The 23,536-nt window shown below is 51.9% G+C and overlaps 9 protein-coding genes across 9 annotated transcripts; 5 read left to right on the plus strand and 4 right to left on the minus strand.

Annotated features, from left to right (window-relative positions):
• Positions 1–573: 573 nt before the first annotated feature.
• VTN00DRAFT_4700 (uncharacterized protein) lies at positions 574–2,718 on the minus strand (the record flags this gene model as incomplete). Its single annotated transcript, XM_069431152.1, has 4 exons — positions 574–1,608; positions 1,660–2,223; positions 2,290–2,357; positions 2,439–2,718. 4 exons carry the CDS (start codon positions 2,716–2,718, stop codon positions 574–576), a joined length of 1,947 nt encoding a protein of 648 aa, XP_069290215.1.
• A 2,290-nt stretch (positions 2,719–5,008) lies between these two features.
• VTN00DRAFT_4701 (uncharacterized protein) lies at positions 5,009–5,605 on the plus strand (the record flags this gene model as incomplete). Its single annotated transcript, XM_069431153.1, has 5 exons — positions 5,009–5,023; positions 5,087–5,117; positions 5,184–5,196; positions 5,268–5,337; positions 5,456–5,605. 5 exons carry the CDS (start codon positions 5,009–5,011, stop codon positions 5,603–5,605), a joined length of 279 nt encoding a protein of 92 aa, XP_069290216.1.
• Positions 5,606–6,983: 1,378 nt separating this feature from the next.
• VTN00DRAFT_4702 (uncharacterized protein) lies at positions 6,984–8,307 on the plus strand (the record flags this gene model as incomplete). Its single annotated transcript, XM_069431154.1, has 3 exons — positions 6,984–7,249; positions 7,380–7,673; positions 7,797–8,307. The coding sequence occupies 3 exons, from the start codon at positions 6,984–6,986 to the stop codon at positions 8,305–8,307; spliced, it is 1,071 nt and encodes a 356-aa protein (XP_069290217.1).
• Positions 8,308–9,693: 1,386 nt separating this feature from the next.
• Positions 9,694–11,196, plus strand: VTN00DRAFT_4703 (uncharacterized protein; the record flags this gene model as incomplete). The annotated part of the gene is made up of 1 exon (XM_069431155.1): positions 9,694–11,196. The coding sequence occupies one exon, from the start codon at positions 9,694–9,696 to the stop codon at positions 11,194–11,196; it is 1,503 nt and encodes a 500-aa protein (XP_069290218.1).
• A 487-nt stretch (positions 11,197–11,683) lies between these two features.
• On the plus strand, positions 11,684–15,148 carry VTN00DRAFT_4704 (uncharacterized protein; the record flags this gene model as incomplete). The annotated part of the gene is made up of 1 exon (XM_069431156.1): positions 11,684–15,148. One exon carries the CDS (start codon positions 11,684–11,686, stop codon positions 15,146–15,148), a length of 3,465 nt encoding a protein of 1,154 aa, XP_069290219.1.
• A 1,194-nt stretch (positions 15,149–16,342) lies between these two features.
• VTN00DRAFT_4705 (uncharacterized protein) lies at positions 16,343–17,252 on the minus strand (the record flags this gene model as incomplete). Its single annotated transcript, XM_069431157.1, has 3 exons — positions 16,343–16,513; positions 16,616–16,725; positions 16,850–17,252. The coding sequence occupies 3 exons, from the start codon at positions 17,250–17,252 to the stop codon at positions 16,343–16,345; spliced, it is 684 nt and encodes a 227-aa protein (XP_069290220.1).
• Positions 17,253–18,697: 1,445 nt separating this feature from the next.
• Positions 18,698–19,216, minus strand: VTN00DRAFT_4706 (uncharacterized protein; the record flags this gene model as incomplete). The annotated part of the gene is made up of 3 exons (XM_069431158.1): positions 18,698–18,768; positions 18,830–18,929; positions 18,995–19,216. The coding sequence occupies 3 exons, from the start codon at positions 19,214–19,216 to the stop codon at positions 18,698–18,700; spliced, it is 393 nt and encodes a 130-aa protein (XP_069290221.1).
• Positions 19,217–19,773: 557 nt separating this feature from the next.
• Positions 19,774–20,613, plus strand: VTN00DRAFT_4707 (uncharacterized protein; the record flags this gene model as incomplete). Its single annotated transcript, XM_069431159.1, has 1 exon — positions 19,774–20,613. One exon carries the CDS (start codon positions 19,774–19,776, stop codon positions 20,611–20,613), a length of 840 nt encoding a protein of 279 aa, XP_069290222.1.
• A 398-nt stretch (positions 20,614–21,011) lies between these two features.
• Positions 21,012–21,896, minus strand: VTN00DRAFT_4708 (uncharacterized protein; the record flags this gene model as incomplete). Its single annotated transcript, XM_069431160.1, has 4 exons — positions 21,012–21,268; positions 21,321–21,551; positions 21,701–21,750; positions 21,883–21,896. The coding sequence occupies 4 exons, from the start codon at positions 21,894–21,896 to the stop codon at positions 21,012–21,014; spliced, it is 552 nt and encodes a 183-aa protein (XP_069290223.1).
• Positions 21,897–23,536: the final 1,640 nt, after the last annotated feature.

The following is a 23,536-nucleotide window of genomic DNA, read 5'->3' on the forward strand; positions in this document are numbered from 1 at the left end:
ACAATAAACGTGCGGAGCCATGCAGTGGAATTGTATCCCTCCACAAGCCGTCTGCATGTAACGACCCTGTTGTCGATAATACGGTGACCTGGCAGGTCCCCTCCTGGTTTGGCACGATGACTGCGGTCTACAGATGATATCCCAACTTGAGGTTTAGTCACACGCGGGACATATATGAAAAATGTCCCAGAGAACAGGGGATGTTCTCCTGTACGGTGTGCTACGAGCCATCATAATCCAACTCGACTGATTTGAATCGGTGAGTGGTGGAGTGGCCGCTTGAAGGAAAAGGGTGATACATTTCAACCATTATGTGTTGAGATGTAAGAGTTAGAGCGAGAGAACGAAGCTACACGTCTTTTTTTGTATGAAAATTAAAGAGCATAGATACCTAAATAGAGTTGTTGTCCAATATCAAAAATCAAATAACAATGAACCGAGAATTTGATGCCATTTTACTACATCATACAGTGTTTGTACTTAAACATGTGTAGCCATTTCTCCCTGTTCTAGTAAAAAAAAAAAAAAAAAAAAAAAAAAAAGTAAAAGAACATTGTTGACTGAAACTCCACATCAGCACTTCAACTTAATCCCAGCCCTCAACTCCCCCTCCCGAACCTCAAACATAACCTGCACCCCAACAAACAGCGCCGCACAAGCCGCAGCCAAATACGCCACTCCAGAATACGACCCCACGATCCCCGCCAGCAGACCCTTCAGCCCATCCAGCCCGACCGCGAACCCTACCAGATTGGCCATCATCATCATGAGGATATTGCCGACGGCACCGATCCCGCAGAGGATGCGGTACGCGGTGGGGCGGGAGCGCCATCGGTGCGCGGGGAAGAGGATGCCGGCGATCACTTCGGGCAGGACGAAGAGCGTGATGAGCCATCCCCACATGAGGAGGCGGAGGTTGATGTCGTGCCAAAGCGCGACGAAGGTGAAGACGATGAGGAAGTTGATGACGCCGCGCGCCTTGGAGAGGAGGGTGGGCCGGCTTGTTGCTGCTGTGGACTTCCCGCCGTGGTTATTGCTCGTGCCGGATCGGCTGCCGCGTCCTCCAGCTCCTCCCCCGATGGGAACGTACAGATACCGAACAACCCAGCGGTTGAAGGATCGGTGCCAGCCACGCCAGAAGGCAGCAGCGGAGTAGTTGTCTGACATGCAGCGAACCATGTTCTCGGGAGGATCGACCCCGTCGAGAAGGGCCCAGAGGCGGAAGAAGCGCCAGGGGATGAGGAGCTTGAGCCAGATGATGTGGAGGTTGAAGTATCCCAGCATACTAAGCTGAGCTGGCGTGTAGAGGGACCAATTCGGGGAAGACTTGGAAATTGCTACGGCGTAGATGTAGTGCAGGACAAGCTCCATGCATAGAAGCGTTAGGACAAAGCGGATGCCGTAGAGAATAGTGCGGGTTCTGGTGAGTGATGGCGGAGGGTATCTCTGTTGGGATATATAGTCGTTGAAGGTCAAAATCGGTCCTGTCAGGTAGAGAGGCGAGTAGAGCACGTAGGCGACATAGTTCAAGGGATTGAAAGCTGACGGTTCAGCGGGAATGGAGACACGGTCACGTTCAGACAGGGCGGCGGGATCGAGTTGCTTCTTCTTATGAAAGTCAGAGATGATTCTGGCTGTATTTAATTTATATACACATACCTCGATGGGGCTGCTGGAGGGATAGCCAAGACTCCAGTAATAATCCATGTTGAAGCTTATGAGCCGGAGTACTGTGATGTTGAAGAGGATCTCCCAGCGGGGCATCAATCCACCGATGCCATCTAGCCATTCGCCCCAAAGAACAAGACCCGTTTCTTCCCCCGAGGATAAAGATTTCGCGATCCTCGCGAACGGGTAGCCCCCGCATAGCTCGTTCGCAAACAAGATACCAATATTGAATATCCAGGTCGCCGTCGGGATATAGGTTCGCGGAAGCTTCGTGGCTATATTATAGTTCAGGTAGAGAATCAGCAGTACCTTGAGAGCAGATACTCCGTGCAGTGCGGTTATGAACAGAAGAGCAAAGTAGTAATCGAAGTGCGTCCTCTGCTTTAACCGGGCATCTGCGGCGATGGCCGTCGTCGGTTTGGCATCTTGCGGAGTCCAAGCTTCCGTTGGAAAAAAGGAATTGTACACCCGACGGAGGAGGGGATGGACAATGATGAGTACAACCAGGTATGGAATGTTATCACGGAAGCTCGAGTATTGCGCATCGGAATTGTCCTGCAAGTAGAAACGGTGCTGTCAGTAGTTGCGTTCAACACCACGGGAAAGGAAATGGATACTCACGACTTTGCGGCCGGGTATCCAACCCGGAGAAAGAAGGTGGGAATACGTCGAATAGGTCAGATGGCTCTCTACAGACCATGGGTCAGTATATTATTCTTTCGTCCCTTGTTTCCCTTGTCTGAGGCATATCCATGTCGCGTTGCACTGACCCTGCGAAACATCGATCACTGTCTTGAACATCAGCGGCACCGCGATTATGAAGACAATGTAGTAAACGAAGAATTCTGGAGTTCTCCATTTAGACGGCGAAGCGCTGTTCGCAATCGCAATGGCCCTAGCATCTTTGCCATCGGTGGGCGTAGTTGTGCTCTGGTCGGAGGGGGCTCGCGTGCCCGCAGCAACCTTCAGCGGAGTATCTGCGGGGACGGTAAAACGAGTGTCCAAAGTATCGAGGGAGTAGAGCCTCCGAAGCCAGTAGAGGACGCTCATCGTAGCACCAGCATCGCGCGCGTCTCTCCCTCAAAGAAGCGTAGCGGTCCTGGTTGAACGTGGAGGCTCTGCGGCGCGGAGGCGGAGAGGCTCCAGAACACCAGGGTCCCGGCGCGGCCATCTGGCTCAGGGGCACACCCGTCATTGGTCGACATGTTCACCCTTCCACAGACCGTTCCTTCAGCGCATCTTCAACTACATCAAACAACAGTGGGCTTTCATGCTTCTTTTCCCCCTCTGATCCTCTACATTATGTCAATTATTGCCGGCTTCCAATGGCCTATCCAAGGGTCAAGTCTTGTAAAGGGCATCCATAAGCCGCTGGCAAATTGGAATACCCAGATCATGGACTCGCCTATCCAAGTGCAATCTATCAGGAATTCCTCGTGGCAATCAATTTTTCCGATGTCATGAAAAGTTAAATCTTCTTTTAGTTTTCTGCATAGTCGACTTGAAATCGGCACGAGCCAGTCACGAACAGGACCTTGGCAGTGTCCTCCTCAATACACATGTTCACTTCATTTCTGTCATTCCTTCTTTTTTCTTGCTCTTATATTCGTTCATGTCTATTTTCAAAGCCTGCTCTGAAAAGCCTCACCCATGGCAGTGACGTGGTGCACAGTAGCGGTCGACTGGCCTGCAGAAAGAAAGGGCGTACTGCTCTCCTTCCTAACAACTCATCTTGTGAGCAGCTAATACGTAGCTGCAGGTACTCTGATAAGGCCCGTGGAATCTTCTTGATCGAGTTTTGAGATACGTGTGGTGCTGATTGATGTGGTACTCCCAGAAATACTGCGTGCCGAATGGCTAATTTTAGGGAGATATTCCGGCAGCCTTGGTGAAAAGCGCGCGTAGACTTTGTTTAAGAATTTCCAGCGCAGCGGTCTTGTTATCTTTCTCGGATCATTGTCCGTTATCTATTCCATGCAGGCGGTGTCTAGAGTGAGCCAGTCGGAAACATACACGAGCAGAAACGTTGTGACATGTCACAGCTGCCACTGAATGTCATCAGGTAGTTTGACAATTGAAGTCGGAACAAAATTACCTTACAGGCGGTCGGCGTCATCACTACGGAATATGCAAGTCCAATTGCCGGTTACGGAGTACTCCACAGTTGCTAGACCCGGTTTTTCAATGGATAACTTGTGTGGAGACATACTGCGTATGCCTGTGCTGCAGCTAGATGATTAGGGGTCGAAAATTGCCGCGTCCCTCCGTGTAGGACCCGCGTTCTAAGGGACAATTTTCCTCTGCGCGATCCGCGGCCGGTTGCCTTTATTGTCTCCCGGTTTGAAAATATTCTTTTTGGTCAAATATTTTGTCGTTCACGGATCTATCTCCGCATATTAACAAGGACAAAGAGTCACTGCGGAGAGGACACCTCTCATGACTCGATGGGCTTTCCGATGAGGGGATGTCTTAACCATAACTCCTGCAGATCCGAGGCCGGTGGGTCTGTGATGACAAGCCCTGTGGCGACGGGAGCTATAAATAATAGCCGCAGTTACGGACTGCCCGGATAGCTTGTCTGGTTCCAGTACTGCAAACTATGCTGATATGCTTCATCAGGCATACTTTAGTCCCTTTATGTCTCGGTGAATTAAACGGGAAGGCGCGCGACACCGCCAGACCAATTGGTGCTGTACAATGTATTGACGAAAACAGAGCCCCGGGGCTCAAAAATACTGTAAAGACTGAAGATTAATTGACTTTGTTGCCATCTCACGGAACCACACCGCCAGTATCAGACCACTGTGTTAGATCAAGATCAGATAATCTGAGAGTGCGGAGAAGAGATTCAAGGGAACATCTGAAGGAATTAGCTTTGAGGGGAAGCTGGAGAAGATCGAAAGGAACCCTGTCAATCAGGAACACTCGACATTACATGCCTTTTTCCCATTCCGGCTTCTCCGAACTCGCGTAGTGTGTCCGAGACTTCGATTCAATCGCGAATATTCGCGATGTTCCGTCTCCGCATACGTGTTAATCAAGCAATGTAGAGTACTGGGTCTCTGAGATCACGAGTGACGCCTTGGAAGAGAACATTGTGTGAAAACTTGCCTTGCCTGGCAACAGAGGGTTGTCGTCACTCAGTAAGGACAAAGTCCATTATATAATCTCTGGAGCGAATCAGGGCAACTCGATCACATGACCACGCTGCGCTGACCTCACTGCGCAGCAAAGAACCAAATACGGAGTTATATGGATGATATCAGCCGGGCAACAAGAGAAAACCACCATCGTAAGAACAACACATCTACCACTGCTCAAGGAACAACAGCAGAAAACCATGTCAGCCAAGCGGGTAGGCATAGGAGTCCAATGCACTATCTCCAGGCTGCTGCTCTGCTAATCGATGATCACCCAGATTGCGTTCAAAGTCCATGGAACGGTTCAAGGCAAGCCCGTCCGGCCCCGCTCCGCCCGTTTCACTTCCTAGAATGCTGACTTGCCCATGCCTACAGGAGTCAACTTTCGGTATGCACCTAGAGCTTTATTTTTTTTCTTCATTGATTGTGAAATTCTAATGCAGATATTTGTGCTTTTAGCGATTTTACCCAGAGACATGCAAACGACTACGGCTTAACCGGCTGGGTCAGAAATACTATAGATGGAAAGGTATATATGCAATGCATCTTTCATATCTCCAAATCTGAACCAGATGCGCGAGCATACTCCCCCGCCCGAAACGACGCTAGTGCATCTGTAGTCCCTTGCAGCTACTAACTCGTAGCAGGTCGAAGGCGAAGCTCAGGGTGATGAGGAGTCGCTCCAGAAGCTGCTGAAGGACATCAACAAGGGACCGCGTCTCGCGCACGTCGTCAAGCTCGAGAAAAAGGAGATCGACACTCAAGATGGTGAAAGCAATTTCGTCGTCAAACGATAAATGATTTGCTACAGAAGCGCGCGGCAGCAGATCCTTGAGGCTTGATGATGAACGCCTATGTAAATTAGCCGGTATTAATAGAGATAGCCCACCAGCCACGTCTCGGACCGATTAGCTGAATGGAGGCCTTTTACTTTGATAACGAATCACATGCATTTGAATCTGGTATTGACCTCCGAGCTTCCCCTGTGTTTCTCCTCACGGACCTTATTTCTCCTCACAGCGATGCCTCAACCCCTCACAGGCGGGTATTATATCTCGGGAAAGGCTCGGGGATCTTCGTCAGCATAGTCCGGGTTTCACTCGGTACCCGCAGGGCTGAAGTTCACAATGACAGTAATCATGCGGATAGAACACATCATCTTGTAATTTACATCACTATCGGGTGTTGAGAGACGATTTCAAACGAATGAGGCTTAGATGCGGAACGCCTAAATTTTTATTTTTTTCGAGGTCATCTGAGAGTATTTTGCGCAGCGAGCAGTTTTCGGGTGAGGTTCGATGGCATCGGCGGTCGCCGTGGGTTCTTTCGGAGCCGTTACAGGGCGCTTTCTCGGTCGGGTTCGTGTGGCTGAGTCATTGCCATGTCCCGTTCCCGGGATGACCCGACGTCAGCCGTCGGCTGCCCTGCTTGGCACCGCCCGGTTTGTGTAATGTACCGGTCACCAGGTAATACGATGGCCCTCAGATATCGCGGTTAAGAAGACAACGCCGTAGAACTACACGCCAGCGCAAGCATTCTGCGCGCCGTTACAACGGGTGCATGGCCGGTCTGCTTGTTGTGGAATATCCTATTGTGTCCAGCGTGGCTACGCCTCCGAAAATAGACCGAGAAACCGGCCAGGGAGCCTATGAAAATGCCTCGAAAAAGCGCTGACAAAAGGGAGGTCGCCATGTGCACGGCGGAAGTTCCAGAACAAACGGGGACGCCAACGTTACGGTTCCGGTTCCCGATGGGCGGTGCTCCAAACAGAACTATGACAGTCGACCAACAAGGCTCCCCTAGGTGGAAGGAATATCGGGACCTCGCCGCTGAGTTACTCACGCCAGCATGTTTTCGTTCGAATTTTCGAGCTTCCTGTCTTATCTCACCCTTTCCCCATGTGTTCTCCGTTATAAATACCCTCTGCTTCGAGTCGATTGTTAGGGATAAATACATACTCCTTCTCCCGTACCAAGCTTCTAGTCCTATATCAAGACAACCCTAAATACCTCACCACATATACAAATCGGCCCTGCCAGCCACCCTCGTTACTTCGTCTCTAGATTTAAACCTGTCTCTATATTAATACCCTGAGGATATCTATAACATCACTGCCGGAGACCAACAACTTCGTCCCATCCATCTATATATATATACTACATCGACACATACTACATGTACTCGACGACAGTGACGGCGCCCATTAGGGCTGCCTCGATAATCCCCAAGAATGGCTTCCGCGCTGCCACCCTGAGAAACCACACGAGCACATCGCCAGCATCAGCACTGCGTGCAGGCACTTTCTTCGTCTACCAGCAGCACCAGAGAGGTTCCGGAAAGCGCGTGTTCTCAACGACCCCCCGTACACAGATCAGAGAGTTCTTCCCACCTCCAGAGACCGAACATATCAAGGACTTGGAGTCAGCATGGGGCCATCCTGTGTAAGTATTTCCCTGCCTTCTTTTTCCACTCTGATATAGGAGTGGTTTTCTTTACCGCCCTCGGCGTTGCCACAAGCCATGTGATCATACTTCTGGGAGCATGTGGAATGCTGACGTTTCGAACCACCAGATACACCGAGAAGCAGATGCGCGATATTACCATTGCTCACAGACAGGCGCGGAACTGGTCCGACTGGGTTGCTCTCGGAACGGTACGACTTCTGCGTTGGGGGACGGACTTCGTGACGGGATACCGGCATCCTCCCGAGGGCGCCAAGAAGGTGCCGAAGAGGTTCGAGATGACTGAGCGCAAGTGGCTTATTCGGTTCATCTTCCTGGAGAGTGTTGCCGGTGTGCCGGGTATGGTTGGAGGAATGCTCCGCCATTTGAGAAGTCTGAGAAGGATGAAGAGAGATAACGGATGGTGAGTGCAGCATCACCTACTTAGTATCTATTGCCTCATTATCGCAACTTTGGAATCCATATATTGGATGTCCTGGGGTTATTTTCGGAGCACGAGCTGACCAGGGCAACCAAAAAACCGCAGGATCGAAACCCTCCTCGAAGAAGCCTACAACGAACGCATGCACCTTCTTTCCTTCATGAAGCTCGCCGAACCGGGCTGGTTCATGCGCCTGATGGTCCTGGGCGCGCAGGGCGTCTTCTTCAACGGCTTCTTCCTCTCGTACCTGATCTCTCCCCGCACCTGCCACCGCTTCGTCGCCTACCTCGAGGAGGAGGCCGTCATCACCTACACCCGTGCTATTAACGACCTCGAGGCCGGCAAGCTGCCCAAGTGGAAGGACATGCCCGCTCCGGAGATCGCCGTCAAGTACTGGAAGATGCCCGAGGGTAAGCGGACGATGCGCGACCTGCTGCTGTACGTGCGCGCGGACGAGGCCAAGCACCGTGAGGTCAACCACACCCTGGGAAACCTGAACCAGAAGACCGACCCGAACCCGTACGTGGCCGAATACAAGGACCCGAGCCGGCCGCGCCCCAGCAAGGGAACGGACGTTGTGAAGCCGACTGGATGGGAGCGTGATGAGGTTGTGTAAATTTCTAGGATATAGACTGTTTTGGCATTTTTTGGATCGTTTGAGATGCATTCCCTTTTTTTGTCTTATGATGCAGGTGTTTTGTTTGTCATATAATTGATTTAGACTTTAGATAGGTACTTATCCTGCCCAGAGGGTTTTTCCTTTTTTTTCCATAACATGCCTTTTCTCTTTTGCCTGCTGTTCACTATCCGTTTCACTGTCAATTCACGGATGGTCGATCCTTGCAATGCACAAATTGTTGGATAAAGGTTGCTACCTTCTCTGCTTCTGTCTCCTTTGTTTCTTGGGCTGAAGCTAGCGTTGCGGCTGAACTTGCAAAGAGAATGAATGCCCTTGACTGGACATATGAAGGTTTCCATTGGCATGTTGATAAGTGACGGGATTTTTAGATGTCCAAATACATATGTACAATGAGTGTACACACTCCGAATATATTTTTGGGATTGCCGTTAGCATGTAAAAGAAGATGCTGGCTTCCGTTGACTCCGTAGTAGCCCTGTAGCCTAGTAGGGAGAAATGTCGAGAACACATGATATTAAAAGGAAGAAAAAAGATCCAGAGGATCCACTCTGCCTTATGCCACTTGGCCTTATGCTCCTTTTTCATGAAACGAAACACCAGAGCACAGAGCATAGATAGGGATCCGGCTCCATATAGTAATGTGCCGGCCAGGGGCCCCGGATGGCATCCATGGAAGGACTATGACTTAGCTAGCGCAGCCACGGTCTGGGACGTGACGAGCGGATGCGCTAGACCGAATCCGGAGAAATGCCAACATCGGGGTCGGGGCCATGGTCGGGCCGGGGCGGCGGCTTTGGGATTCCCGAGGCACAAAAAAACACAGGCTGTTGCTGGGACATGCCCAAAATTCCACAATTGACATGTCTATAAATGGCGTTGGAGCATGCACGTCCGCCACGGGCCATCCTGCTGCCCATTGAACTGCCTGACCAACCATCCCAGCTGCACGTTCAAGGCCTGCACGCTTCTGCAGTCGTCGTGCAGAACGGAGTCATCTCCGCTAGCTCTTCGCCGGCGTGCCTCTAGTGTCTCCCTGCAGCGGCCCCGGAACAGATCGAAGCCCCCTTTCCCTCCTCCACGACCGCACCGGAACAGCCCTGAACCTGACCATGCGTGGATCCAAGTCACTATTATTACGACACGCTCGATAGTAAACCGTGCAACCAAGACCATCCTTTTCGCCATCGTTTGACTCTCCTACAGCCACGCTTTGGCATTTCCTCGTCCTTTCTCCCAGCGTCAGGACCGTCTTGCTTGCAGAGCGCTTGGATACCTCCACTTTTACGGCTTCACGTTGCTCCCAGCGTATCTCTTCTGTCGTGTCGTGTCCAGCGAGCGATCCCCACGCGTTCACCGGCAGCTATGGGTGAACACATCGAATCCGAGACGACCACGCCGCCAGATTTTCGTTCCTCCTCCCCGGACCCGTCTATTATACCGACGCCGGCTATATCATCATGTCCTTCGCCGGACCGCACATTCTCCTCCGTATCCTCCGTATCTAATTTCTCCGCAAACTCCGGAGATGGGAAGTCGTCCGTGTCGAACTCGTCCCGACGACGGGGCTACATCCGTACCACGGGGGCCGAGTTTGCAGAATCGGCCAGGCATAGGGAGAGCGTAATGAGTCTGGGCAGCATCGCCCACCTACAGTACTACTTCGCGAGGACGGGGTTGCTGGATGGCAAGGGCGCCCAGATGGCTCGCCCGAAGAAGAAAAAGGAGGAAACCACCGAGAATGGCGTCCCCAAGCTGCTCCTCACCCCGGAGACACAGGACAGGGACGACACGGTGGAGAGTCCGATGGATGAGCTCCCGGATGGAATGGACGGCATCGATATCGACGATGTTATCATGCTCCCTCCTACAGTGAGCACGTACAGTGTCAAGACACATCACATCCCACCTCCGCCGGACCTGGCGGCTCTCCGGAAAGATCTCCTCGAGGCTCTGGATAAGGCAGAGCACGGTATCGAAACGATGGACAACGAGGCACCACCGCCTCCGTTCCCTCCAAAGCCCAAGCGGGAAAATCTATCGCCGGATTATCAGCCCGAATCGGAAGATGACGGGCTACCTCCAGAATGGCATGACACAGAAGGCGTGCGGATTTTGGATGTTGTCACACTGGCCATTCGAGCGGCCAGGATATATTATATATCCCACGAGCGTCCCGACCGTCTTGCATCAATAAAGAGTGAAAAGACAATTCGGGAGGAGCTTCTGGCCGTCCTCGACGTCCTGAAGCGGTGGGCCTCGCGGAATTTTGTCCTCGGTCTCAGGGACGAGGAACGGGCAGCTATTCTGGGCTGGATGTCAGGGGTGCGGTGGATGCTGGATGAAGAGCGCAAACTAGAAGATCTAGAGGCTAAAGAGCGTGAAAACTGGCATTGGGCAGATGGGGACTGGACGGGCAGGGAACGGGAACGGGAAGAGGCGTTTCTTCGGTCTCTGGAAAACCTGGAAGCCTCACTGCCGACCTGGACGTCTCCAGACGAGGGTTCACTTCCCACGCCCATGTTGGAGCGGCTACGTGACGGCCGCGAGCTGGTCCGTATGCATAACCAGGCGGTACGGAAATCCAAGCGACCCTTCGGGCAGATCAAGGTCTTTCATGATGACGTCGCTAAGCCCTACCGACGCGCGGACAACCTGCGGTACTGGATGAAGGCCGCCGAGATCCGATGGGAGATCAAGCTGGAGATGGACGTCATGGGCGTGGTGTACGGCAGCAGCGATGAGGCGTGGAAAAAGTTCGACAGGGCGCTTCTGGCCTGGTGCAAGGGCGTCCGGGAGGAGCTCGCCCGGGACTGGCGCCAGGAGCCTGCGTCGCTGACGACGATCCCCTCCGAGACGGAGGTCTGACCTGCAGATGCTGTGCGAGAAAGAGAGTGACCAGAGGTCATGCCTGGTTTACGACTGGACGAAAGTTGATTGGCACACGTAGTCGTGTATGTTTGGTTTGCTGTCACTAGATACCCTTTTTCCTGCCTTGTCCGAGTCTTCTCGTCGACCTGAGCGGCCCTAGATGGCCCGTATCCATGGAAGGATTTTTATATATATCGCACGGATTCCTTGTTGCAAGTAGCCAATATGATTGTTTTTGACTCATGGCTATGCTGGGAGATGCCAATTGGATAGACAGTACAGGTACAATGTTCATCTGGGCGAGGCGGTTCTATATCATGGAAAGGCCTGCCAGCACGCTCCGTAAGCCACGCTGCTCCGTAGATAATATGGACGGTATACCGAGGAAAAAAAGCAAGAGGCAAGTTCCTCGTCGATGCGAAATTCACACAAGAAAAAAGAAGTGAAGGCCGGTCTGTGCAGAGAGCAACGGCTCCCCTGAGGCATGGGCTCCAGCCACTCCCAGCCCCGGCGCGAGCTTCTTCCAACATGGGTCCGGCTCCTCTTCGAACATGTAGATCCGCCCCCTCGAACCATCCGGCTGCGTGTCCTCGAGATCCTCGTGAACGAGCTGCAAGTGCCTGGGGCGCGTCTGTTGGCTGCCCGCGAGCACCCCACGCGAGACTGCGAGCGCAGAGAGAGCATCGCTGCGCGCCTGCGCGCCGCCGCCAACCCGACCCGGACGGCCTCAGCCTCCCTGCCCATCTCGACCTCGTCCCGCGGCCTGGAGATCTGGACTTCTCGAGGCTGCCAGCAGACAAAGACAGCCCAGACCGTATCCATGCCCGCGCTATTCTCAGGCCCTGCATCTCCTCCGACGTCCTCCACCGAGCCGTCGAGCGCTGCGACAAAGCAGCCGTCGCCGCCTGCTGATCCCGCCCCATCTTCGTCCTCGCTCAGCTCCTTTCCCCGGAGAATCGAGTCGAAGAGTTCCCTGCGCAGCACCAGCAGCAACAACGACGACGACGACGACAACAGCATCGCCCACGACAAGAGCGGTGGCAGTGATCAGAACAGCCTCCCCGCCCCTCGCTCTTCCGTTCTCCGTCGCCTCTCCCCTGGCCTAGCTGCCCGCGTGAAGCTGCTCGACGGTCAGGCCAAGGCGGCGTTGAATCTGAACCGCACGCGCAACGTCGGGAAGATCCCCCAGGACCAGATCAAGGAGCTCGACAGCCTTCATCAAGATTTATCCATCAAGGTTGAGAGACGCGGCCGGACGTGGACCGGTCGACGGTCCACACAGGCAAAACGCGACGAGAGCGTCCCCAGCCAGCCGGATACGCCCCTACCGGTAACCAAGGAAGAGGACGAGCTGCAGACCCCGGTACAGGAGGAGTCTGGAGACTTGCCGGTTCCAGCTGCGGACTCTGATCGTACCGTGTCTCGCGCAGATCCCGCTTCGGAACCCGTGGCCTCTGGCGACGTCCGGGTATTCAACGAGACTGACGATCACCAGGACGACATGGCGGTTGCTGAGCCTGCGCCGGTGCCAGAGCGCCCATCCTCCGGATCGAACGGTGTCGAGTCGCAGCCGGACCAGACCGACTTCGAGAAATATGTCAAAAGCACCGCAGAGCAGGAGGATAACGCCGACCAGCCCCCTCCACCACCCCCGAAAGATTCTTCTCGTCCGACTTCGATCTCGTCCAACCCCCTCGGTCTCCATCGTACCGAATCGATATACTCCTTCTCCCGCGCATCGTTCAGCAGCCAGCTTTCCCAGCTCACGTCGATAACTCTCCCGCAGCCGTCCACGTTAGAAGCGAGCATCACCGCTATCCCCAACGCACCAGCTGCGGTCAAGGCGCTTACAGGTGCTGCGGAGCAAATCAAGATATGGATCAACAAGGCTTCTGATGTGCTAGGTGGGTTGGATGCAGAGAATGACGTCGAGTGGGCTGCAGCTGCTGGAAGGGAGGGTCTGGATGATGTCGATAAGGCGGTCACGACGTTTGAGAGCTTGGTCAATGTCTACGTCAGGGCGATTGAGAATGTACAGCTACGAGAAGACATTGGCAATGTCAGTGGGGACAGCTTGAAGGACATCGTCGTTCAAATGGAGTCGATATTGAAACGTTGGGCTCAGGTCAGGTCGCAACTGAAGGGCGTGAAGGAGCAGGTCGAATTGGCCATGGAGTGGGAGGAATTGTGGAGCAATGTTTTGGGTGACGTTAGCCTCGAAGTCGACAGTCTCAGCCGACTGATCTTTGAAATGGAGGAGAAACGACACATGACCATGACCGCGGAACCGGGTACGGAGCATACTAATGGGCTGGATATCAATGAGCTGGAGACGATAGTGGAAGAGTCGCCAGGCAACGAGCGCACTCCGTCGAACAAGCGGTTCAGCTTCCCCGCCTTTGCAGAAGGTTCTCTGATTGGTGGCCCCGTCAGCAGTAAGACCCCTCAGGACGATCTAAATTCGAGTCTTATGGCATTATTTGCGCGTATGCAGCCGTTGAGGGCCTCTCTCGACTTCCTACCGATGAGACTCTCCATGTTCCAGTCTAGGGCAGAGAACATATTCCCGAGCGCTTGCGAAGAGTTGGAGGATCGGAGGAACAGGTTAGAGAAAAGCTACAAGAAGTTAGAAACTGATGCTGAAGCTTTGAGAAAAGAACTGGGTGAAGACCGCTGGATCCTCGTGTTCAGGAACGCCGGAAGACAGGCGGAGAAGATGTTCGAGTCTGTCGAAAGGAGCATTAGCAAGCTGCAAGAGGCCCTGGATACAGGAGCCCATATCCACAACCAGGCGGGATTGGCAAAGAGGATCGAGAGCTTCGAAGCCAAGAAGGTGCATTACACTCCTGCAATCGAGAGAGTCGTCTCGATCATACAGAAGGGTGTTAATGACAGACTTACCGTGAACGGTGAGGTCCTGAGATTGCTGTCTGACATGGAATCTAGGCTGGACGCTCTCAGGGCTAGCATGAAGGTCATGGATGGGTTGCTGGAAGATCTTAACCTCAACGCAAGCCAGCAGTTGCGGGACTCGATATCAAGCATCATCACGATGGATAGCCCTGCGACTGGCAGCGCGGTTGACACTCCTGGAAGCTCACCCGCATCTTCGGTCATCATGTCTGGCAATGGCATGAAAAGCGTTTCAACCCCCAGCGCTGCAAGTAGACGAGGCAGTTCCGTTGGGAGCTCAGCGGCTACCTCGAAGACCAAGCGCTACTCCAGCCTGCCCCAGCCAGTTTCGACCTTTAGCAGCAAGAGAGCGTCATCCATCCCTCGGTCTTCTGTCACGTCGCCCACTCGTTCCTCTCTCACCCCAACAGCAGCTTCCCGTATGCCTCCTCGTGGACCCTCGCCGGCGCCAAAGAATAACAAACCACGTTGGAACAGTAGCACGAACACGAATGATCTTGATGTTGGTCATAGGTTTAAGCCTATTTCTGCCACCACACCTTCTCCCCACCGGAAACCCCCTGTCCCTCGCCTTTCCAGGAGATCCAGCTCCTCGACCATGGCCCTCCCTAGCCCTCTCGGCTGTGAGGCCTCTGCCTCTCCAGCACCCGGTATGAGATCTGGAAGCCGTGCTGGAAGTCGTGCTGCCAGCCGACTTGCCTCTCCGACCCCAAGCCGCCTGCTCTCACCCACGCCTACTGGTTCTCTCCTCGACCCTCCGCCCTATAGCAAGCTCCGGAAGCAGCCGTCGTTCGCGGATATCCCAACTGGGCGAAGAAACCGCCAGAGTTTCGCTGGAATATCGTTCACCAGAACTCCGGCGAATGACCAAGATATGAAGGGTGCATCGTCGAAGGTTTCTCGTCCAGAGACCGCACTTGGTCATTCCAGCAACAACAAACGTTCTAGCATGCTTCCTCTGCCCAAATCCCGCTCTGGAAGGGACAGTTCTGCTAGCTCTCGTAGCAAACTCGACGAACGGCCACCTTGGAGGTGATGTGATGAAAAATCTCTACTCCCTGTATTCTCGACGACATACGCGGGTCATTTTCTCCCCACGGGCGGACATGCAAAGGTCCGCTTCACGAACCGTTCCTTCTTTCCCGCGTTCTTTATTCACGTAACCGCTTGTAATACACATATCCATTGCTCAGGATCATCATTTGGGACACTAACTTCACTCGTGTACAGTCTTCATCTCGTTGTGTTTGGGCATTCAGATCTACAGACCTCTCATTCTACTGCCTCAGGGGCCTTTTCTGGGCCCCGCCCCTTTGTTGTTCCGACTTCATCTAGCATGTATTTTGTACCGTTTACATACGTTTTGCAGCAACCATCTTTTTTGTAATGTCTTTTGAGAGAATCTGCACATCTGCTCGCACCATCGCTTGATTCCCCACGGCGCAATTTTTGTCTTTGTCTTTCTCCGTCTTTCTGTTCCGAGTTTGTGCTGTTCAGTGTCTGTCTTTGTCTTGTTGTTTCCTTTTTCAGTGTTGTCTGTCCTAAGGGTTCGGAACCACGAGTCCGTCTGGTACCTACAGCACATGCTATCTGCTCTACTTGGCCTACTTCTCTTCTGGGATGTATTGTCTACGGCAGTTCTGTCTATTTCTTCTTCTTCTCTGTTCCCTGGCGACATCTCTTGCGTCATACTTTTAATTGTGCAACATGTTCTATTGCTTGGGTCCGATAGAATAGTGACGCATCTGGCCAGTTGAGGAGAGAGAGAGAAAGACGTCAAAGAAGAGAGACTGCTGCGGTATACGTCCGTGCGGATGAGCCAGCCAGCTTGCTAGATAGGAAGGGACCTCATGTGAAAGGATGTCATAGTATAGCAGCATAGCATATAGCATAGCATAGCATTAGTGGAACAAGATACCCTGGGTTATTTTTTATTGTATTCTATACTGTCCTGGTTGCCTTTGGGTTTCTTTCATTTGATCTTGTAGTCCGTAGCCACTTGAATGGTCTCTTCTATCCTCCGATTTCGGCATACATTGACACAGTACTATACAGATCAAGCTATCTCAACCAGTTCATCGATCAATTAATAACGTAATCATCCACATATGCTATGTACAGTACAGTAGGTAGAGAGATAATTCTATCGTAGTATGGACAATGGGGCTCTGAAAGTAATTACGAGCAAAAAAAGGTAATTGCAGCAGGTCTTTTATCATTGTTATGTTATTCACCCAACGAGATCCCTCCCATAAATCAACGCATCCACCAACTCCTCGCTATTCTTGAGCCTCGCCGCCCCGGGGACCCGTCCGATCACGCCGAACCCCAGACCGTCCCAGATGCGGATCGAGGCCTCGTTGTTGGCGAAGACGAGGTTGAAGACGGAGTATTTATAGCCCTGGAGAACCGACAACAACAAGGAACGATGGTTAGATTTTTTTGGTACTTGTTTGTGTGGTGAAAGGGGGGGGGGGGGGGGGGGAAGGGAGGATTTCTTTACAAGTTTCGGTGCGTATTCGAGGTACGTCTCGCCCATGACTCTGCCGACGCCTTTACCGCGGGAGGATGTACAGGTGAGGAAGCCGGCGTTGCAGATGTGGGAGCAGCGGCCTGCCCAGAATTAAGTCAGTTAATTTAATTGACTCAATGAGGAAAGCATATATCATGAACTGAAAAAATGGGTTGCTGTGTTTGGGAAAGGGGGGGGGGGGGGGGAAGGTGAGAAAAAACTCACCAGGATAATTCGGCTTGACATAAAACGTCCCTAGACACTCCTTCTCCCAATCCCTCCCCTCCTTTAACCCCTCATCATCATCTCCCTCTGCCCCTACCCCTGTAGCAGCAGTCAATACGGCAACAACCGCAAACGTCCCAAACCAGTACTCCGCGAACTTCTCCTCGCCCATCGCCTCCTCCATCGGGTACGTGCATCCGCGCTCGATCTCCGCGCTGAATTCGCGGTGCAGGAACCGCACCAAGTCCCGCGGGACGCTGGCTGGTCCGTTGGTGATGGGGTAGAGCGTCACGGACGTCTGGCCGTCCCGGAGTGTGGCGTGGCGGGGTCTCAGGAGGGGCGGGAGATGCGGTTGGGGAGGGGGGATGCGGGAGTCGGGGTTTTCGAGGATGGAGCCGGGCATTTTTTTTCTTGATTATTAGTTGTTGTGTTGGGAGAATTGTAGTTTGAAAAAGTTAATGTTTGAATGGTCAATGGTTCTGTATACAGGTGTTTTGTTCGTTAAAACGAGGACAAGATAAAACAAATAAATGCGGGGTTTATCTCTCCCACTTCGCGGTGAGGGGCCAAGGTTTTATATCTATATGGGTTAGTAGCCACCTCGGGGACTAGTAGTTAGGTACCTAGTCAAAAGAAGGGCGTGCGTTTTTGACACGTTGATCCACTCATTCCGCTGTGATTCTACCATTCTAGAATAATGCCGCTTCAGCTGCAGGGACGGTTGTAGATAAGCTCGCAGCCCGGTGGGTCTGGTCGAAGTCAAAGGTTGGGGTTCTCCCGACAGGGTACGGAGTAGTTCATAGTGTCAACTGGGACTGATAAGGTTCAAGATGCGGGAGGGGAATATGAAATTACTGGCGTTCAGGCGGAAAATTAGTTTCGTATACTATATACCCTTTGAATGTTGTAAGAGTCAAATACGCTTATACCACAAAGGTAGCCGTCAATTGGCCAACGGCCTGTCAACTACATTTTGCACGGGTCCCGTGGTGCTAGGCTTTCAAAAAATCGATATCCGTCGAATTCTGTCTGCCGCTCAAATAAGATCGATCTATAGCTGAAGAATATTTTACTGCTATAATACAGACCAGGTATCTTGCGTGCGCACTGTAGAGTACATATATACTGTCATCTAAATGTCAAATGCAAATAAATCATACGCTAGAGCAGGTCAGGGAGAAAAACTCCAAGTTTAACGTCATGCAAAACAATCCGGCTGCTCACTGCCTACATGGCGCCGCAACAGATACAATCAACCCCGGAGCATGTATATCGGCATTCGGGCTGAGTTTCACACCAGTTCTTTCACCATTGACCATCCGAATCTGGTTCCCGTCATATTCACCTTTCTTGTCACACACAGGGCACGTCTTAGGGGATGCCACGAGAGACGCCACAATGCCGTTGCGCGAGGCCCGGCCGTTCAAGAAGAGAGGACAGCCGTTGAAACTCCGTTTGTCAGCACATGGTTGGACGATCGAGAGCCAGCGACGTCTGCATGTGCGGGATCTCCAGCTGATGACCTTGCACATTGTAGATCCATGGACTTGTAAGGAGGGTTCAGGGGACCTACTCTCGTTTTCCTAACGGAATAGAACAGAGTCCGTGCAGTGGTGACAGGCTAGATGTGGAACGTGATTCTGATGGAAGAATTGGACAGCGGGGAGAGAAGACTGTCGACTGCTAATTATATAGTTGTTTCACTGCCTCGAGATTCGATCAGGTTCTCAAAATCATGACTCGAGTCCTGAATCATACCGGTACCCTTCACATTAAGACTCCGCGCGGGGAGGCTACCTGGGACGCTTCGAGCGGTTCTAGGTCAGGCAAAGGGCGTACGGATCAGATTTATTCGTTCTCCTCTTCGCCCTTATTTTGAATAGTCCGCATAAGTTCATAAAGCTGCCCGATTTGTTGATCTGCAGGACAGTGTTAGCACAGTGGTCGATTCTATCTCTATCCCTGCAATGGACCACAAACCGCTCATCTTGTCCAACTTGGCCTTGTCAAGCTTCTCGCCTCTCCAGGAGTCACCTTCCAACTTCTGCGCGTAGAGCTGCCACTCCGTCAAGAACCCAACCTGGGCGAGAACTTTCCGTTAGCCTCTACCCAACTTCCACGTTTTGAGTCGCAGATCGCACATACAATATGGATAGGGTTCTCAACATTCCGATGCGCTCTGAATTCGCTCTTGACATATTCATCTCCCAGCAGTCGCATCTCAGGCGGCAGCTTCTTGCGGTGGACGCGGAGTATCCGTCGGTACAGCGGAATCGGCGGAAGAAGAGCCATCGGCGCAGGGCCCAGGGTGGCTTTTGAGGCAATCGAGGACGGCGAGGCCATCAGGAGTCGCTGGTAGACCCTCATCTTGGTTAATTTTCAACAGGGAGTGTTCTTGAATTAAAAGGTGACTGTTCGGAACGGAAATTTGGAGTTCAAGATCGAAGATGGTTTGGAGATCCCGCGGCAGAATGTTCCGGCCGTCTTTCCGGAAGACGGCCGGAGTGTGATGTGTCGAATGAGAGCTTCGGGATTTCAATGTCGCTGGACGACGCTTTTGCAAGTATAAAGAAAAGATGTTTTGATCATATGCTTCTTTTTATTTCTTGAAGAAGTCTACAGTTGTATAATATACGATTTTAACCTTTGTGTACGTTTGTGCCTGCTGCTCGACGCCTACTAGGTACCTCCGCGTTGAATTCGTTGAATGCCTCTTTTGTTCGCGGGGATAATACTGCTACTCCGCCCAAGATACATGAAGTTCTCATTGCAATTTTGAGATCCCGATAATACCCATATCTTTCGATTTTATCCAAAGAAATCCGTTTAATGGTTTTTGTTTGAAGACCGACGTGTTTCTTTTTTACACTGTCTTATTATTGCCAGTACACACAACAGCGAAAAGAAAGTGAAAAAAAGAGAACATGCTCCCAACACCATCCACATCCCATGTGTCATTCGACACAATATACGAGCCAGCAGAGGACTCATTTCTCTTCCTCGACACACTTTCCTCTCCGTCAGAGTCTTCGTGGCTCTCTGAGCGTTTTAAAAGAAGCTTCCATCCATCCACGCCATCAGAGAGGGGCCAGGGTGCGCCACCCCTCGTAGTTGAAGTGGGAACAGGTTCAGGCGTGGTCCTGGCCTTCGTGGCTGCCAATTCCAAAGAGATCTTCGGCAGATATGATATCCTGACTTTGGGAACGGACGTCAACGGCAATGCCTGCAGCGCAACTCGACAGACTGTGCTGCACGCGGTCAGTGAGAAGCGGGCCGAAGAAGCTCCATCAAAATCACCAATACCATCGCAAAATGTGACAGAAGGCCACTTCCTCTCTTCCCTGACAGCAGACCTCTGCGCGCCCCTCCGCCCCGGGAGCGTGGACGTCCTCATCTTCAACCCGCCATACGTGCCCACGCCGGACTTGCCGCGGTTACCGTCATCTGATTTTCAGAGTTCTGAGCCAGCGTCAAGGTCGGCCAAATTTGAGAATGATTCGTACCTCCTGTCGCTCACGTATGCTGGCGGGGTGGATGGGATGGAAACGACGAACCGCCTCTTGGATGCGATTCCGGACGTGTTGGACGCTGCCCGCGGGGTTGCGTACGTGCTGCTCTGCGCGCAGAATAAGCCGGAGGAGGTAAAGGAGCGGATACGCGCTTGGGGAAATGGATGGGCAGCGGAAACAGTTGGACGGAGTGGGATGCAGGCTGGGTGGGAGAAATTGGTTATTGTACGGATATGGAGAGATAATGCGCCTTAGATTAGAAACTGAGTTGGCTGGAACTGTTCTAATCTATGTACGGGGATATTATAGACATGGTATTAGATCCTATTCTTGAGCTGTTTCCTGACCTATCTGCCGACTTGATGGGCCGCCACTGTATTCCGTCCTGATATGAAGACGCTTGCTTCTTCTCAAGTGTACTGTACCGACGCTAACTGAAGGCCAACAGGCCTTTGTGCTCTGCGCAAACTGAGAGAACCTGCCACTCTAGCACAGCCCGTATGCTCCGCCCAAATATTCCAACTTCCCCACCGCTCTTGCACCGGCCGTCGAGCTGCGCTCATATCATAACCTTCCACAAACTGCTTCCCCTTCTCTCTTGCTGTCCGCCATTATCGCGCGAGGCTGGAACTTTCAACTCGAATTTCGGAATATCAAAGCGGTTGGATTGATGATGCTGAAGCGAAGCGTATATCCCGAATGCACTTTTCTTTTCTTCCCGCAGCAAACTTTATGATATGAGAAGAGCGCCATCGCCATCCATGACCCATAATAGTGAAGTAGAAGGGTGAAAGAATAATGTTAATTCGCCCGTAATGGTGAACCCCCCCCAGAATGATAGTAACGTAACAGAAAACTCGATAACAAGAAACCCTCTCTAACGGCTGCACCTTTCTAGAATCCTCTGCCTCTGCCACGTCCACGGCCTCTGCCTCCCCGGCCGCGGCCACCACCTCTGCCACGACCCCGTTCGGCCTCCTTCCTGGCCTTGTTCTTGGGCTTGGGCTGGTCGTCGACGAGCAGGGTATCAAGCGGCAGGCTGTCCGGGAGGATGAAGTACCGGATAGTGGAGCCTCGGATGTTGATTGTGTCCAGAGAGATCGGTTCGCGACCCTTCGGGGTCATCTTGACAGTTCGCAGGGCGGTGTTCATCTGTGGAGAGACGGAGGTGATGGTGCCATGGAGGATGGTGCCTGCATTACCCTCTCAGTCAGCTTCAATATTCTGCACATGATATGCTTGGTTGTGAAAGCGTAATAAAAACAGCTCAAAGAAGCATATGTAATTGCAACAAAGAGTCACGGTCGCGACACGACATAAAAGGTGGAGCGGTTAGACGTACCGTTCTTGAGCTCGATGGTCACGGTTTCATTCGCGCATTTCATAAGAAATCTGTAAACAACATCCAAAATGCATCAGTAAAGAGTTCTTGAAGCTTTATCAACTTCTATAATCGCCCGCTGACAGCAGCAGCGGCAGCTGGCGAGACCATCGACTCGGACAACACCACTTCGGAGAACTTACCGAACGAGCTTCATTTTGGCGGTATCAATGCAAGACACGCGCGTAGAATATGAGGTTCAAAAATTGCAATATATTTCTTATCCTGTAGACTCGTGAAATATGCGAGGTGAAAGGATGGCGTTGAGCGACGGACCGCGAGCTGGGTCTCGTGTGGTGTTGCGGCTCAAAAGAAGCTTCACTTAACGTCGCGGATTCACGTGATTGGCTACATGGATGATTGGAGTCGACCGTCGACGAACTACAGATGGGTTTGCTAATGCTATCAACATCATTCACAGTTTCATGCTACATACCAGTAACTGTACCATTAGTTTGATGATGGTCAGCATCATAATTTTGTCTAGTTTGTTATTGCAAAACACAGGATCCATACCTGGTATCCTCATAGGAAGGGAGCATGGAACGCTGAAGGCGAGCAGTCAAAGCCTATTAAATATCCTGCCCTGTTCCTTACCTACTAAGCGTCTTCAATTCAAACTTGCGCGGGAATGCAGAAAGCTAGGTAGGTGCTAGGTACCTACTAAGTTATCACAAAAGACCAGAAAGAGGCTATTTATTTCTCTGCTTCACATTCTCCTCCAAAAGGCAAGCGAGGCAATACCAGCACCTTATTGCGTGTAGAGTCCATCTGGGGGTTCTCCCATCATCGCTCACGGTAGATCCGCGGTTCTGAAGGGAGGAGAACCAAGAAATTTGGAAATTACGCTTTTCATTTTCTCGACCAGAGCATTAAATAAGGCAGCTATTGTTGTCTACTACATCATCGTTACGAAGGGACACCATGAAACTGACCTGCACAGTGTAGTCCAACTTTTGTTGAAGCAACTCAAATCATATGTCGTTGCTTATCGGTACCTGGTCACTTTCCTTCGGAAGACGATTTTCTGTCACGAAAGCTGCCGTCACCTACTTCCTGGGAATTTTGGAATGAGATATCTCGACACCGTTATGGGTGAATAATGATTTCTCCAAAACGGCACCTATTCTACTGGCTAGTAGCTGCTATCTGTGCTGCTGCCTATAGGCTGATCCAATGGCTGGGAGAAATGAGTGGCATATCCCCATACTTGCTAGGAATTATTTTCACGTCCACTGCTGTATTCACGGCGCAGCATACCACATACGATGAACGATGGAGTCTGGCCAGCTACCTATTATACGATCCTGGGAGCCGCGGTTGTGTCTCTCGGAAAAGTTGCCAATGCTATCAACAAGAGGTTCGCGGCAGACCCAGAGCAACATCGACTTGGACAAGAGTTTGCTATTCACATCCAACTTGGATTCTTGGTTATTGCTGAAACCGAGTGGCGGAAATTCCAGGTAAGGTACGCCTCACTGATATGAGGGCTCAACTTACTGTAATATCAGACACCGGATACCTATGGGAAATAAGTCCTCATCTACCACCGCCTAAGAATCCTATGAATATTCTACGAGGGCTCTGGATCTTCGGTATTGTGGTCGGCATAGAGTGCGGAATTCCTTGGTGTTTTGGAGAATCCATCTTTAGCCGCAACCGATCGATATGGTTTCATTACTTTTCCTGCAAAGAAGTGACCTGGACTAGCCGTGCTCCCGCCCCAACATCGTCCCGTGTTGGTGCGTTTCACCACAACGTCCAATTTCACCACAACGTCCAATTTTTACTACTTTC

This window comes from Thermoascus crustaceus (assembly GCF_041956765.1).
Source record: "Thermoascus crustaceus strain CBS 181.67 unplaced genomic scaffold VTN00scaffold_2, whole genome shotgun sequence".
NCBI lineage: Eukaryota > Fungi > Ascomycota > Eurotiomycetes > Eurotiales > Thermoascaceae > Thermoascus > Thermoascus crustaceus.